Source organism: Anas platyrhynchos, chromosome 5 (genome assembly GCF_047663525.1).
Source record: "Anas platyrhynchos isolate ZD024472 breed Pekin duck chromosome 5, IASCAAS_PekinDuck_T2T, whole genome shotgun sequence".
NCBI classification, from domain to species: Eukaryota; Metazoa; Chordata; class Aves; order Anseriformes; family Anatidae; genus Anas; species Anas platyrhynchos.
The window spans coordinates 26,339,246-26,357,059 of record NC_092591.1 but is presented as its reverse complement, the minus strand read 5'-3'; the positions used below and the strand labels follow the sequence as shown (position 1 = coordinate 26,357,059).

Genomic DNA, 17,814 nt, shown 5'->3' with positions numbered 1-17,814 from the left:
GGAGAAGGGAACAGTGTTTTGGCATCTTCCATCTAATTCCCGAACACCGATGCAATCAAAACATAGTCTAGAATAGTATAAAACATGAAATACCTGGAAGCCTTGCAAGTGTGTCTAGTAATGGTTCTAATCAGACCTGATTTATTCATACAAAACATAATTAAGGTATTATCACACATGCTGGGAGTTGTAAATGATTTTGTTGCTAGGTGTCATATGAGGAGCAGTAGTGATATGGTAAAAATACCAGTACCAAGAGCATAAAAAACAAGCTATGGCTACCTTTGCTACTGCTATTCAAATTGTCATTAAAAAATTACCAGAGGGTAATTTCTAACACAGGCAGTGTTAATCTGCATGGGTACTTCTTTTGTCATATAGAATGAACTCTGAAGAATGGGGATTTCTCGAGACTGCTTCTAGGAGAAAAGTCCCCAGCTGAAATAAACTCCAAAATCTTCCCTGAGTTGCAGGATCTCCTGAAAATGAGCCTTTTATCTGCTGGGTCTCCTCATGGGCATGCAGTGATAGTGTTAGCAAGTCAATGGCTGACTGCTGTGGAGGTGAGACCTGTGTATAAGGTCATTCCTATTTCTTTGTGTAAAGCAACAGAATATTGTTTGTTACTTGCAGAAACTCTCCAAACGGTTTCCATATTTGCTTCTTAGCATGATATTTCATGCTGCTTACATGGTTTTATGACGTTTTAGATCTTTTGTTGTGCATTTTTCTAAACGATAGAGAATGAACTAGAAGCTTAAACTGTGTACGTGTATTTACTTACTAGTAGCCATGGTTCTACAGCCCTATGGTACTAACCACTGTACATCAACAGAATTCTTCACTAGCTGACCTCCAAGAAAGACACCCACCTCAAGGTCTTAAAAATTAGACTTTGAAAACCATTCAATGAAGAAATACCCCTATGAAGCATCATTTAGATGCTTCATAGACTTCTACTTTTTATGTGTATCCATCAAATAAAAATCTGTATTTTCTATTCTATAAATATTTTTCTCTAAATATGATCCCCAAAACTACAATGTAAATTACTTCGAATGCTTAGTCTTTGGCATCGTACTTACTGACCTGCCATGTATTTTTACGAAACCTATCTCTTAGGAAATTCTCCACTTCCAATCATTTACGTATTTCATACTAATATTTACAAGTATCTAGTGTTTTTCCTTTCTGCACAGAGATACTAACTTGTGATGCTGTTTTCTCCTGATCTATTATTCACCAGATAGTTCTTTAATAATCTGAACAGTTCTTTTCACAGTTCTATCTGGAAACATGCATTGAAGTTATAATGAGTCAGGTGAGTCACAAGCTAAAGATGTTGTCAAAATTATTTAACATCATATACTCTATTTTCCAAGCAATTTTATCAGTATATCAGCATAGAGGCATAAGCTCTCTAACAGAAGTTCAAAGCCAGTTCAGATCCAATGGTTCAATGGAGTTATTCCTGACTTAGGTGGTATACTCATGTGGAAGAATCCTCTTTGCTAATGCCTTCTCTCCTTGTTTATTCCTAATTATGTGATGTTGGGGTAAACTAGGTATTGCTTATGCTTTGCAATGGAAAAAAAAAGTAGTATGATGGTGCATGTTAGATTTGTGGTTCATTGGAATTTGAGCTTCTACATTAAATGAAAATTTATGTTTCTATAAATTGAAGATAGGTATTTATTAAGTGCTATTATTACCTATATTGCTACCTGATTGATTGATTGATAGGAATTTTCTTCCACTGCAGTCCTAAGTTGGTACATATTTGAATAAATAAATAAAGTGGCAGTAAGAGAGATGCAAGAGGGTAGCCACAGAGCAGAACCAGACAGTCTTAATGATGTTGATTTACCCTGATCCTTACTAAGAGTCATCATCCTGGGTTTGTCTAATGTTAATTTTGCTGCACTGCTTTCAGCATCTAAATCCATTTGTGTTTACATGTGATATCCCTGTAAAGGTTTGTATTGTCTGTCTAAATCCATTTATGCATGCTGGCCCTAAGACTCAACAGTTAAAGGAAGTGGTTTAAAATAAAAGACGTGGAGGTTTTGACTTCTTCACTTCTCAGCGATACATATGTCATACTTCATATTTTCATGTCTCACAGAGTAAAGAGTTCTGTCTTTCCACTGAATGGGCATCCCCAAATGGGCTTTCAGTAATACTAATGCTAAAGAATAGAATTTTTTTTTCTTGCCCCACTCACTCTCATTTCCACAAGCCCCATCACTCTGCCAGCCTAGCTATCATAACCACTAATATGAAAGAGTTTTAACATTGAATTATCTGATACATTTGGCTTATTGTCTGTATACAAAATACTTCTGAAGCTACAGCAGTCCCTTACACTTGAGCACAGATGTTTGGACCTGGGTGCTGTAGGGGGTGTTTTTGGGTGTGTGTTCTTTCCACTGGAATGGGCAAAGGAGGGAAAGATGCAGCAGAATTCCTCAAATGGCTGGCTGGTGTAGTCACATACAGACAGCTGGAAACCATAATGCTGAGTCCCCAAAATGAAATTTGCCTTAAGAAGGTAGATCCTTTTATGAAATAGGGAATGGGATGTTCTTATTTGGCTTCTATTACCTGAGCCTTTGTGGTGATCGTATTCACAAGCTTATTTGTCTGACTACAAGGGCAAAAAATGACAAAGTTGACAAAGATTTTCATATAACCCTTTGTTCCCATGAGGTGGAGCTTTTAGACAAATGCCAAATATCATCTATAATTAATTTGTGGGAGTTGACAATATTATCTGTTTGTCAGATACTCTATCTTATCTCCTGAGTTAAAGAAAAATACTTAAGATAAACACTGACCTGGCCAGTGTTTAGATACTGAGTACTGCAGACTGTTACCAATAAACTTATATTAAAAGCATTAAAGTAAATTTTATCTTGTGAATCATAGTCACTCTGAGGGGCTTTCAGACCTTCACTGCCAAGGATCTCCAGGCCCAGATGTTGGCAGCAGCGATACTAGCAGTAAAATAGCATGAGTTTCCAGTGCTGTGCAACCCGAGTTAATAACTGTGTCAAGAAGAATAATGCTGAAATATTAAAGCCCCCTAAGTTTTCTGGTAAATACCAGTTATGCTTATACCAGTATTAAACAGATTCCTGCCTTAGTCCCTCTCTGCTGAAATCCCTTGTCCCTAGGTATGCGTGCAGGGTAGGTAGGCCTGGCTCGGGCCTAATTGCTGCTTCTTCACCTTAGACCTTTGTGCTTTAGTTTATTTCTGCTGATTTTTGTCCTGCTGAAGAAAAACATTTGATATGTTCTCTGTCATATTAAACATTTTTTTCATCTTTCACAGAGAAATCACCAGACTTGGGTAGTGTTGGTTAATGTATTTATTTGGGTTAAGGACTGGAAAATGGCTCTTATAGGAACAACTGGTTTTGGAGGTAGCCTCTTTAGCTCTACATAGTAATCTGTAGCAAGCAACTGCAAAATAGTAGGAATAAGAAACAAAAATTATGTGAAAATTGTGTCATAAATATTTGCTTCATACTGTAGTCTAATCATACTGTAGTCTAAATCTTTTTTTTTTTTTTATTGATTGCAAGCAGTTGATTTATGGATGAGTTCCGTTGGTTACTGTGCCATCCTACCTGGACCATAAGCCTGTTTACCTGTGAGCACAGAAATAGCCTGTATTTTAAAGTCTTTCTGTAAGTCTCTAGATTATTAAAAGGTAGGTTGTCACGGCAGAAGCACAGGTTTACTGTGTCTTGTACTGCATCAAGGCAGTGTCTGCCATAACATTGATCTCCCCATCTGGTGCAGCACCTTTCCTCAAAGAATAAAAGTACCGTCTGGGACTTTTTGAACCACAGATGGGAGAGGGGGAAAACACAGCATCAGACTAGGTCAGTGACGCTGTTCAGACATCTGCATGGGACAGTGGTGAGAGCTACAACATTGGTATCTTTTAAACTGTCAGTTTCAATCTTACAAAGCTGATCTCAGTCCTGCACCAAGTTATTTCCTATCTGTGGAAAAGATCAGTTGATCTTGTGTTTTCATTTTCATAACGACCCACCGCCATTGCCACCAACACCCAGAGGTCCTGCTCACATTTTGGATTTTCAGTGCTTAAACATAGCTTCTGACTCAGCCTGTCAAGATCAAAGACTGGCACAGCTGCATATAATTCACAAATATTCCTTTCTAATAGCTAGCTTTTTACATTCTTTCTACAATGAGAAATGATAGTTTTTTATATAAGTTTTTATATAAAACTGCTATAGACATAGTAGAAATGCAAAAATACCAGTGTAATGTCAAGCTGGGTTTCCAGTGAAAGATGGCTGACTCCTGAAGTTGAGACTTCAGCTGGGACAACTTTTCCATTTACAGTCTATATCACTGACAGATGAAGTTTTACTTCTGTAGCCTATACAAAAATAAGTAAAACCTTATACCTTTTCATTTATATATAACTTACTTGCTCATGAAAATAATGGGGATATTTATGCAGTACTTAGTGCAATAAAACTATGTGTAGTGAACAGTGAGAAGGTACTATTGAGGAAACAGCAGCACAAGCAGGAAGAATTCAAGAATGAGAACATAGGATAGTATTGAGATGTGGAAACACATAAGCAAGACTTTGTGTCCTTTGAACTTTTATATGCTTATTTTCCTACTGTTGTATAATCACTGATAGAATCACCTATATCACCTATATCTCATTTCCTGGGTGTCAAGGGTTGATACTGATAAATCTTTCATACTTTGAAGATCCTCAGGTTTTGATACAAAATAGTGAATTCCCAGGAGAAGTCTGAATTAAAAAAAAAAATCCATATAAGATGCCTCATGAGTTTTGTGAAGATCTTGCTGTTTTTTCTTTGTTGCAAGAAAGGAGATGAAAGTATGCAACAAATCAGATACATAGAAAAAATAGAGAAGACAGGTGAGGTTAAAGTATTAAAATAAGGGTAATGGAATCATTTGGTACTATTTTTTAAAGAAATAGGTTACAGGTTTGCATGAACTTAAGTTTTGATCCAGAACATCAATTACTAGTTTCAGTCATTCAACAACTGGAAACGTAGGTGTATTTCTTTCTTTAATGTCTTGAGCCATAACCTGAGTAACATGGCTTGAGAAGAAGATTAAGAGAGAGTCTGCCAAACAGAATTTATTGAAATTTGGAAGGGGTGTTGTGCCATGATTTAGCAGATCTACTTGTGTAAATTGATTCTCTGAATTTCATAATAAACCTTATCAAAAGAACAAGGTGATTAAAATCTGCCATTCTTTTATCATTAGAATTTCCTTTTTTTAGTTGCAATTTGAGGAAAAAAAATATCTATTTAATTTATGGTATTGATACTTAACTCTGAGGAAGGAATTATTCAGGACAGGAAGAATCCAGGAATTATTAGGTATGATATTGTAAGCCTGTCATTATTTCTGGAGAATTAATCTCTTGGGCAAGAGTATATTTTAAAGCTTTAACATATGCAAGAGAGACTTTTTATCCTTAATATTTAAAGAATTGCATTCCAACAAATTGTGCTTTCATTCCTGAAAAGACTTGAGTGACACAGGTGCTTGATCTTACTTTCTGCGGAAGTACCTCAGGGTGTAATTTTCAGGGAGAACAAACGAAGTCTAAAACTGTTTGCATTTGGAATAGATGAACCAAGCTTATAAGCCATGTTTTGTATCATACCTACATCTTTTATTGCCCGGTTTTGTCTCAGATTAACATCTTATATTAAAAATGTGACTGTCCATACGAATAAACCTCTGATGTGTATATAGATGAATTTGATTGCTTATAGACAGAGCAACTGTGCTCCCCCCTGCTTTTCTCCCAGCAGAAGTCTCCATGTTCTCTACCACAAACACAGTTGCAGGAAATCAGGTAGATGGGAAATAGGGTTGGGAGCCACGTGGCTAATCTTTTTGCCCCTCAAAGTCATGCAGCCAAGTAGAGACTGTGGAGCCAAAACAACAGGAGCCATGTGAGATGGCCTAGTTTTGTAGTTCTCACCCATGCTCTCTCCTTTTTTCAACATGCTTTGAGTAGTAGAAGATGCAGGCTGTGGTAGAGAGGTGCAGCATCTGAGATCACTTAGGTCAAACAGCCTAGGAGGGGATTTCAGATTATTGATTGTGACTGCTGCTGTGGGTTGTGTGTTTCTGAATTCCTGAAGCCTTAAAGAAATTTTACATTGCTACACTTGTGACAAAAGCAGAAAATGACTGTGTTACTAAATTTTCCTTGTGAATATGGACATTTCCCAGTTTTAGTTGTTGCCTTGTCAAAAATGCTACTTTGGATTTCAAACTCACACTTTGTCATGATCTTCATGCCTAATTCATAATTACAGAGCCAACATCAATGGGTATGGGTCAGTTTGCATGTTTAAATCAATGGTATATTTTTTTAAATGATAAAAAAAAACGCTGTTGTAGATGTTTAACAAAAATATTATTGTTTCTTTGTCTCCATGTGATTCTAAACCTGTTGCTGCATAACAGATTTTTTTGTGGATTGAGAAACTTAACTGGCACTGCAGTGACTTTCAAAACTCAACTTTCAAAAATTCAGTTATGCAACTAAGGAATGTTTGTGTTCACATAGTTCTTAAATTGTTGTAAGAGTCAAAGAACAAAGCTGTTTTTCTCTTTTACAAATTAATACTATGAAAATCAGCAGTTCTCCAGCTCCTAATCACTTCTTTAGCCATCATTTCGGAGTTCTTGGCATTGTTCATTTAATAACATGCTTTGCTAACCGTTATCATTATCCATTTCTCTTTTATTTATCCATGGTTGACCTTTACTCATCTGAAGATCATGAGGAAACTGGGGTTGTTTAGTCTGGAGAAGAGGAGGCTCAGGGGAGACCTTATTGCTCTCTACAACTGCCTGAAAGGAGGGTGTGGGGAGCTGGGGATTGGCCTCTTCTCACAGGTAACTAGTGATAGGACAAGAGGGAATGGCCTCAAGTTCTGTAAGGAAAGGTTTAGGTTGGAAATGAGGAGATATTTCTTCTCAGAAAGAGCAGTCAGGCATTGGAATGGGTTGTCTAGGGAGGTGGTGGAGTCATCGTCCCTGGGGGCAAAGAAAGGTTGGATGTGGTGCTTAGGGACATGGTTTAGTGGGTGACATTGGTGGTGGGGGGACGGTTGGACTGGATGATCTTGGAGGTCTTTTCCAACCTTGAAGATTCTAGGATTCTATGATCTTGAAAATACCACCATTCAAACAGAGTGACATAAGTGTATTCAAGAATGGTGACACTACAAGGTTTGTGAACTGTAAGGTCTGAGGAGAAGGGCCTGAGATCTTCAAAGCAGCAATCCATTCTGAAAAAACAGACTCCAAAAAGCTGGTGTTTCTTCCAGCTGATGGTCCTGCACCTGCCTCCCTATCCTTCATGTCACACACACAAATAAAGTGATTTGTATAATTTGTATATATGATGTCCTTGGTCCCTGCATGCATCCCACTTGATTGTTGTAGAAAGTACTGATTTGCTATTCATCCAATGACTGCTCATCATGCTTTTTGGGAATAATGACAGGATATGGCTGTAATTAGATTATATATTAGAAAATATCTATTTCAGAACCTTTTTTATTTTTACTCACATCTCTGCTAGGAAGGATGGGGACCTATCCCTGTCTTCACATTGCATAGAAGAAATCTGCAACAGCTTTCCCAAATTTAAAGGTAATTTACAGAAGTTTGTTTTGTAGAGGTGTCTCTTCAAGCTTGTTTGGAATTGGAAAATTTACCTGTAGTCTATAATACAGCAGAATTTAATGCCAGAGTCTAATTATGAACATACTACTTCCACATTCAGGACTGTTTCACAGATTATTTTGAGCAGGTTCCACCTTCACTTGAAGTCAAGTATAGTAGTAATTAAAGGTATCTCTATTACTGGGATAATATCCAGGATGCCGTGTAAACAGGAAAATATAAAACATGCTATTGCTTCTGTGCCTAAGTTGAATCCATTTAAGGTCACTCTTTATAACTCTGCTTTACTCACCATGCTACTTGGGAATCAAGAAGGCGCATGAGTCAGGATGCACTTGCTGTCAACGGGAACATCGGCACCTGCTGAAACGCCTGGGGTCTTGGTACCCAGTCAGGTTGCATTTGGCTGCAGAAGCATCCCTTGGATGCCTCTGAATACCAATTTCTCTGCAAACAGCAGAGCTGCATTTGGGCATCATCTCCTCTGGGCAGACTGAGGCTGCTGTACCATCCTCGATCTATGTGAAATCAACTTGGATATCTTTACTTAATGTGGTTTAGTTTTCCTGTTCAATCCATACTCTGCCTTTGGTTACCAGAGTTCGCTTTGAAGGCAAGAGCAAAAGCTGGCACCTAAAAGTGAACCACAAATTCTAATGAGTCGTGGAAGTTAAGGTGTGTGTGTGTGTGTGTGTGTGCGCTCAGGAGAGGATATGGCATTTCTAGGTGTGGAGTCAACGTAGACAGGTAGAAACATGTTAAGCGTTGCATGATTGCTGTCCTGATGTGTAAAGTGGTGTCATTGGTAGAGTTTTGCATGATGATGTGTGTGTTGCATCAATCTGCACAGTCATGCTGTAACATGGTATATAAATATTCCCAACAGCATTGTAACTGCAGCACTACAGAAACCCTCAGTATTGTAGAAGGTAGTTCTCAAGAGTTAGGTACTGCCTGTCTTGAGCAGTACAATAACCCAGGCTGCTCGAGCTTCTGCTGTTATTTATTAATCCATTACAGCTTTCTCTTCTAAGTAGCTGCCACTTTCTATTCAGGGGAAGGGAATCTGCAGGAAACCAAGAAACATGTATGCAGCTTCTGCATTTGAGGGAAGAGGACTTTGAGACTAATTTACACTGAGGACTTTGAGACTAATTTACCCTGTGTCATCAGCAATAATGTAGGGAATATAAGAAGCAGCTTCCATTATCTTTGTTGCTTTGATAATGGTGTTGAATCTGCTTCAGCAAAATGACTGGGCTCGGTGGAAAAGTGACAGATAGGGTTGCTTTGGTTGTTAAATTTCCGGGAGGCAGCACCCTGCCCTCCCTGCTGCACTGGTCGTGCTGGGGAAATACCTCCCATGTCCCGGCATGGCTCACTCTCCTGTGTGGCGCATAAGTGCACATGTTTTTTGAACTTCTTTATCTGCAATCTGGAAAAGGGAACTAAAAATGATCAAACTAAATCAAATAAATGTATTGATGGTGGGAAGTGTTCCCTTGCATAACCCCATGGAGAGCGCTCATGCTCAGCCCCGATTGATGGTGTGCTCAGGCCAGCTCTGTACCTGTGGTCAGTGGGGTGGTTTTAGGTTTCCTCTGCACTTGCACAGCTCCAGGACTGGGTGGGAGGCAGCACTGACAGCAGGTGAAAATAAATAGCAGCAACACTCAGCAGTTTGTTGCTGTTATTAGCAGATACCAGGCCGTAGGTGTGTTTTGCTTTTAAATGGCAACCAGTAAAACCAAATGTTCAGAAAATGTCTCACATGATTTATTAACAACAAATTTAAACTGATTTAAACTTTCTGGTTTCTTCTTCCTGCTATAGCTGTAGGCAGGTGAGCCACCACCTTTTGCTGAGGGCCAAAGGGTGTGCCTCTGAGCACAGCGTTTAGGGATTTCCCATCCGCCAAATGGGAAAACACCGGCTGTGTCCAAGGAGAAAGGTTGTCTTACAGAAAGCTAACCTTTGGAAAAGGGACGCGTGGCGCTGGGTGATCTAGTGATGAGAGTGGATGACTGGCTGTAGGAAATCCGTACCCTGCTCTGCTCATGGTTCCCTGTATGAGGTGGAGTAATTCACCTGCCTTCCTTGTGCTGCATCATGCACTTGTGTAAAAGGGAGATTTAAGTATGCATTCACTTCATGAGGCTGTTGTACAGCTGAAAGAATGAGGATATGTTTTCCAATGGGACAAGGACTGTCTGCCCCTTCAACTTAACTCCGGTGTTTTAGCCTTGTTCAGTTGTGCAGAATTGGGCATGGGGGTTGCTGCAGAACTATTCCCAGGAATTGGTAATGAAGCATTCCCTTCCAATGCAAATATGTTAATAGTTAATCCTCACCTGAAAAGTGATTCTTTTAGGGTATAACTTGATGATTTTTAAAATATAAAATTACCAGCTACAGCATTTTCAGTTGCTCTATTTCACATTGGCAAAGCTTGGACTTTTGTAACGTGGGATTGTATAACGTGGCTAAACCCCAGCAGGTTGCTGTGGGGTTTGTGCTCTCTGGTTCCTCTGATCCAGAAGTTCCTGCCCTTGAGTGTGAGCTCATGGCCCCATGAAAAGAAGGTATCAGCACAACTGAAAAATTAAAAAAAAAAAAAAGGTGCATTGTGCTATGAGGGCAGGAGCGTGGTGGTGGAGGGGAAATTCCATGAAATTGCACTGGTGCAGATACAAAACAAATATTCATTTACTTGCGGGGAAATAGCTGCCTGCCTTTATCTCTGGGACTGTCCCAAGGAAAGATAAATGTATGCACTCAGCCAGGCTGCTGTACGAGCGTGCTGCTCTTCCACTGATCCACAGCTTAGGGTGCAGAAATAATAACCAGAGCATGTACACTGTACACATGCATCCATTTTATGCTTTTCCTATAAAAATTAATCGCAAAATGCTTCAAAGATCCACGTTGGGAGATATCATACATGTGTGAGCAGTGGTCTGCACTCCAGCACTGGTCTGTGTGCAGTTTCATACTTCCTTGTGGCTGCAACCTGGTTCCATCTGAGTCCAATTTGCTAACCTGCTGTGAACACGAAACTGTTCATGTTGTCGGTGAGGTGTTTAGGAGAAGCTTGAGAAAGATCTCATTAAACGAAGACTGGGACAGCACAGTGATTATTTAAATGTAGCTGATAATTGAAAGGGATTGCAAACAGATCCCATTCTGCAGCTCCTAATGAGCATGAATTTTGTGGGGAGGGATCTAGTGATCTCTACAGACAGTTGATTAAAATGTCTCTGGTTCAGAAAGAAGCATGGACCCTGATGTGCACTGTCAGAGGAAAAGAAATAAGACTCGATGAAGTGATAGCTATTTATATAATCCGGTAGGACTTGCAGTACCTTGTTGCGTGGCAGTGATGTGTGCAGCACAGCAGCAGCAGTTCACAGCTTCCTGGTGCTTCTCAGAATCAGCTGCATCTGGCCACATGAATTGAACCATGCTCATTTTCTCTTCCCTGCAAAATGGCAGTTCACAGTTCTAGTTTTCAGAGAAAATGAGCTTTTCATATGCTCTGCTGACCAATTTTGAAAGATAATATTTGTAAATAGTGATAATACTAGGTGTTACTATTATATATGCTATTATAATATCTGTTATATATTTATAAAAGCTCATTCTTTTACTGATTTTGTAATCCTCATTCTTGAGAAAATGAATAACGTGGGGAATGTGTGTGCTGCAGATTTTTAAATGTTTTCCACACGCTGCTTTTTGAACAATTATCCAGCTGAACATCTGAGGTTTGCTGCCCAGCTAGTGTGGGAACATGCAGAGGGTGCCTCTACACGGAGCTGTTGCTCATAGAGCTCGACAAAAAAGCTGCTGCCTATAGCAAATGTGCATTGTGTAGTGGCAGATAACAACTCTCTAACTTTTGGAAATATGAGATTAATAAAATACTCTTTCTTTCTAAGCGAGATATCACTACTGCTTCTTTGTTAACAGTACTATGTTGATTTTCCTCTATGACTAAAGCGAGTGTTATTATTGTGTGTCTCATGTCTTCCTTTCTTGAGAAGCCGCCAGGCGTGGGAGTAGACACACTCAGGGAAACCCCCCACATAAGTTCTGTGTCTCTCTGTAGACCACCCTTGTTAAGTGCCCAAGCCCAAAATGAGATGAAATGCTGTTTTGTAAAGTTGTGTCAGGCAAGGGGGTGTGCAGAACAAAATTATTTGCATCTTGTGAAATCAAAACCAATTTCTATCTTCTGTGTTTTATTTGTGTAAGTAAAGTTTAATCTTTGTGGCAACTAGAGGAGGGACAACATGCTGTTATGCAGGCAGGAGATTCTGTTTGTTTTTAATGGTGAGTCCAGTTGATTTTATTAAGATTTAAGGCTGTTTTGAGTTTGTCCATTGCAAAACTGTAGCTAATTTATACCCACACCTCATTTTTTTTTTCCCAGAAGCCCTTCATAGTAGAGAACCATGTATTCTAATAAACTGTAGGAGAAGAAGGTCCATCTGACTGCCAGATACATGGCACACTTGGTTTGAGCTGACTACAGGTCCTCTGCCGAAAGGGGCACTCACACTTGCTGGCCTCACTACCTCCAGTGATTTCTTCCCATTATTTCCCCTTGTGTCAGGTCTTTCAGTAGTGTGGCTGCAAGCTCAGCCCTGCAGAGAATAAAACAATCTCTTGTTGGATTGGTGAGCTCACAGGTAGCAGGGACATTGCTAGATCCCGTGCCACTGAAGTGGTGGCAATGTGTGGCTTGAGACAGGAATGAGTGGGAGCACCCCTTCCACTGCTACTTCCAGGTAGGTCAAACCAAAGGCATTGCCAATTTGTACTCTAGGGTTGCAAGAAAAAATCTGTCTATTTCCTGGAACAAAGGCTGATGATAACAAATAATGATAATGATCATAAAAGGAAAGGAAAGAACAAGAGAAAGAGAAAGGTAGTTGGAGGTATAGCAGGGAGAAGAGATAATAAGGAAGAGGGAAGTAGCTAGAAAAGCTATAAAGAGGGATTAGAGTAAAATCAGGAGATTGCACATCAGCAAACAGAGTTGCACATTAGGAAACACCTTTCCCTGGAGGTTGAGCATACAGTCCTTGGCCTTCAAACATGATGTTCAGTCTCAAGAAAGAGTTTTCCTCTTTCTGGGCAGTATTCAAACAGCATTGCTTTGTGACCAACCCGTGGTGCCAGTCTGCAGGCTGAAGGTCAGTCTGTGCCGTCACCTCTGGGCGAAGCAGGGAGGGGAAGCCAAGGCCGCAGTCGTGGCCCCGATGCCCGCCCAGAGCAGCACATATTGCTGAACTGGCACAGCTCAGAGGCAGGCAAAAAGTCCCTCTGAAGAGCTGCCAGCGTCGCAGTGAATTTGTCACCTCAGGATGTTGGTTCATAAGTGGGAGGCTGGCCTGGATGTGGCTTTCACAAACCCTTATTCCTGAGGTCACGAATTTCCTTCTGCTGTAGCTTGCTTCTTCCCCGCAGGACAGCCCAGATCAGATGCAGTTCTGGGGTTTGGACAACAGGTGGGGCTGGAACGGCTGTGGCTGGGGCTCGGTCCTCTGCAACACCAACAAAGGCTTCTCTGCTGAATCATTCCCAGGGCAAAATACTACTTGAATCCCAAAGTGATTCAGGTCCCTCAGCTGGCTCTGGATTTCTGAAATCTCCTACTGAATTCAGGCATGTCAACCTGCAAGAGCTGGAAAGGCTGAAAATAGCAATGCATTTTCTGTGTTTTGAGAACAGCTTCCTACAATCTTTTTTTGTTGTTGTTGTTGTTGTTGTTTCCTTTGTTATTATGGACTCAGGTTACTTATCTACATAACTTGTGTTGCAGGTAAGAACTGTAGGAAACGAGGGTATGCCAGAAGTCCCTCTACGTGACATGCAGATGTGAGAGTGCTTCCTGCCATTCTTGTCTTACAGCTAAGGAAATTGTTGGTTTTGCTTTTGTTTTCTGCAGCTATTTGAGGCTGTCAACTGCCTGGCAAAAAACAATGCCCGCTTGCTTGTGCTGGGCCGCAAACACATGCTGGTCAACTCTTCAAACTGGAAAAGAGAGATTATGAAGGAGATGCAGAATAAGGCAGACTTCTTCTTTGCTGAAAATATGTAAGTTGAAGAAAGAGGCTAAGCTTGACAGAGATCAACACCTGATTTATGTGCCTTTAGTCAGTATTAACAGCTATAGGTTTTAGTACCTTTACTAGTATCTCCAGTTTTATACGTGAAAGAGAAACATATCCCTTGCTATACTTGCTGCAAACAATGATACATATTAAAAGATGCATTGTGTAAAATCACTTAGAATTGGGCTGACATCTGTATGGTTTCCCATGATATGTAATTGTTGAAAGCACCGCCAGGGATCACACTGGCCTGAATTTACAGCATACCTGATAACATCAGTAAACTGTCGGGGTCTGCTGTGTAACCCTGCTCAGGGGGAGATGAGGTTTGTGCCTGCCCAGTGATGCTTGGTAGCAGAGGAACATGGAGAGTCTGGAGCAAGGAGTTCCCTTTTGCTCCTGCGGTAGAATATTTCTGAGAGTGGAAACAGACTGGCTGCTCCTGTCCACTCAAGCTTGTCCAAGACTGTAAATTATTTACTTGTCTCTGCCTCCACCCCAGTGTCCCCCTCCTTGCCCTGCTTTTATAATGAGTCTCAGTCTTCCTTCATTGCCAGCTCCACCTAGTTTCCATATGATTTGGGCTCTGTTGATCATTTGCCTGTCTCTGCCACTGCTCCTGTGTTCTCCCAGTTCCCAGAACTTCTGAACACGTTCCTTGTCCCAACAGCCAGTCCAAGTCTCTTCTGTCTCCTTCTTTCAGATCTGTTCTCCTGCATCACCCTTCTAGTTCTTGCCCTTGTCCTCTTTGCTGTTGAATCACATTGCTTTCTTTTCTACTATCTAAACACCAACAAAGGGGACACAGTTACCACAGGATGGAGAGGAGAGCCTCACTTATCTCAAGTCATGTCGCTTGAACTATTAGAGTAATCCATAGCAATCAGTAAGTTGTTTGAAGCAAAGTTCTGCTTCTGAACCTTCGTCAGCCAGGGGGTAACTCCTGCCCATTATAAATGAACTTTTAGAGGGTTTTCCCTAAAACTATTTCAGTTTAATAGCAGCTAATATTGAATACATTTTGCAAATAATTGTCAGGCCTTTTTGGAAGTTCATTCACCCATGAGACAAAGACTCACAGATTCATGCTGTTGATGGGTGATTATTGTTTGCATTCCAACAAAGTTTTGGGGCTACCCTTACTAGTTTCAGTAGTTCTGTTCCACATACTGTACTGTTAAGTTTTATAGCAAAAGATGATATCATTATATTACCAGACAGTGATGAGAGGGAAGAGTGCTCTGTGTAGCACACAAGTTTTATTGTAATCTCTGACTTCTGGTGCCTCATGGTAAGCAGAAGTTATTTTATCAGGGGCCTAGAGTAGCAGTGGGAATTTTCAGTGATGCTGATGAATAAATCCCAGGTCAGCCTTTGATTCATTTCCTGCAGCCAGTTACTGCCTTGTGAATGATGTCTGTCTTTTCCATCTGTTTTGTTAAGTTCTGAAGATGATGCCTTCTTGTTATATGCCACTCTTCGATCCGGCAAACACTGCAAGTTCGTTACGAGAGACTTCCTCCGGGATCACAAAGCTTGTCTTTCCGACAGCCTGACGCGTCATCTGTTCCGTAAGTGGCAGCGTGGACACCAAATAGTCCTTTTTCCTTCTGTAGGAGGAAATCCTATGAAATTTTTGGTAAGTTTTCTTCTACGTTCAGAAAGCACACAAAGCGTGTTTGTTAAATATATATGATTTCAAGCCTAGTAGGCAAAAAGATTTTTGTTGGAATATAAGAGGTGGATTTGGCTCAAAACTTCCATTTTTACTGAAAATTCACTATATTCATAAGGCATGACACAGACTTGTTAATGTTAAAGAAGCAGCCCTTGGAAAATACAGGCATTTCAGTATTCACTGTAATATTATCCTAACATATCTGTAAAGTTTCATGAAAGAGAGCCCAGAATAGTCGTGTTTGTAGTCGATATTTAGCTACTGAAATCACAGCATACCAAGCATTATATCATTGTATAGCAGAATGCTCTACTGCTTTTGTTTAGGAGACAGAAGTCCTCGTGATCCATGAAAGTATATTAACAGGAGTGCAGCTGTTCTAAGATTTTTCTAGGGAAAAATTCATCACGTGCCATTCCATATCCTACAGTTTCTTGCTGTCTGATCCCTCTTTGTTGTTATTGCTGGCTTAAAGGAATACTGCACATACGCAGATTCATTTCCTTGCTGCTCAAGTTAAAACTGTAAATTAATGTTCATCACTTCAGTCAGACTGCAGAGATACAGGCTTATAAGCATGTAAGACTGACAGCCTTTCATTCAGTGCTGCCATATACATTTCTTTCTATGGAAGCAAAAATTGGATGCAGGGTTACCTGAGTAACACAGCTTTAGTTGCATTTTGTTTCTTTCTTTTGTTGTAGCAGGGCTAGTAATTTTCACATCTTAATTCCCATGCAGGTTTTGCGTATCACACGTTCCCAGTTGTAGACTTCCAAGATTATACATACACAGTTAAAATGTGTTCTGAGAGCCATAATTGCAAACCAATTATCTTTTCTATTTGGGTTATGTATGCTGAGTTAGTGTATCTGTAACAGAGTAGACCAGAAGAATAGTTTTTATTTGGCTGGCTGCTTTGGAACGTGCTATTGAGAACCCCTTTTCTTATATCCTCCTCGGCATAGAGCAAATCATTTCTGCAAAGAGGTGCAGTGGGAGAACAAACACAGGATGTCATTAATGTACTTTATCAGTTCAAACTGGTAAACTCCACACCCTGAGCTAAATCCCAGTTGATTTCATTTAACTGAACGGAAAAACTTTGCTTTCTCTGAAAATTCAGTGCATTATGTTCAAGTCATTATTATCTGGTGGAGATAGAAAACGGATTTTTTTAGCCATTTATAATGACCCCTAGACCACAAAATACTGAAAGATGTTTTAGTTTTTCCTTCAGTGCTAAAATTTATAATTTGTTTGTTGTGGGGAAATAAATGAGAGTTGTTAAAGAGATGAATCCATGGAGATTTCTAAGGAAAATGTTGGAACTTATAAGTAGCTATAAATGGTATTTCAGTAGCGTATCATGGAAAGTCTAAAACCAAGATTTGTTGTGTTGTTGTTTTTTTTTATCCTACAGCCTGCTTTCAGTTATGACATTGTGGTACAGACTACAGGGGACACATGGCATATTCCCTATAAAGACGTTTATGAGGAAAAATATTCATATCGAGTGCCAAGAAAATGGCTCTGCCTTCATCGGAAGTACGGAAGAGTGTAATTGCACAACCTGAAATTTCTTCTTTTTTTTTTTTTTTTATTTTAATCCCTGCTGCCGACTAAGAGAACAGAATACACATAGAACAGCAGCACAATTACAGGATTACTGTGTAAGGCATGTAGCTAAAGAAAATTCATTAACTGCGTTTTGTCAAAATCATTCTTGAAGTAAATCTGTTAATATCAGCGGGGGTCCCTCAGGGATGAATTAGGTCCACAATTTCCATCTTTACTGGCAATTTCTGTAGCCTCAATGTGATTTTGAATTAAAACTTGTTTTTCCCTCCTGGAATTTCAGGTTTTGTGTTTTTGTTTTTTTATTTACCTGGTTTTGCTCAAGCTTTTCATCTACACTGAAATTTATGAACTTTGTACTTTAAAAAAATAAACAAGACTTCCAGAGCGCCTTCAAAATTGGCATGCTGACCATGCAACAGTATTGCACACTATCCAATAAATAGAGGTACATGGGCCAAATGGCATGTTTACTATTCATCAGGCACGCATAGCTCTTAATACTTCCTCACATTAATTAGAATTAATTTGATTATATAGAATGTGAAAGATTTGTTGTAGCAACATATATTAAGTTTTTGTCTGTAAGAATGAAAAAACAACTAGTGGAATATTGTCTGGTTCTTTCAGTCTTAAATTTGCTGCTTCTGACAGGATTTTTTATCACTGGAATAATTTGCTTATGGAAAT

At 39.8% G+C, this 17,814-nt stretch overlaps 1 protein-coding gene across 1 annotated transcript in view; it reads left to right on the top strand.

Moving 5' to 3' along the window:
• PRORP (protein only RNase P catalytic subunit) overlaps positions 1–17,401 on the top strand; it is a 45,517-nt gene extending 28,116 nt beyond the window's left edge. The window contains exons 5-7 of the mRNA XM_072038496.1: positions 13,703–13,851; positions 15,312–15,507; positions 16,970–17,401. Coding sequence (XP_071894597.1) covers positions 13,703–13,851; positions 15,312–15,507; positions 16,970–17,110 — 486 coding nt within the window. The 3' untranslated portion in view covers positions 17,111–17,401. The remainder of the gene's footprint in view (positions 1–13,702; positions 13,852–15,311; positions 15,508–16,969) is intronic.
• The last annotated feature ends 413 nt before the right edge of the window (positions 17,402–17,814 follow it).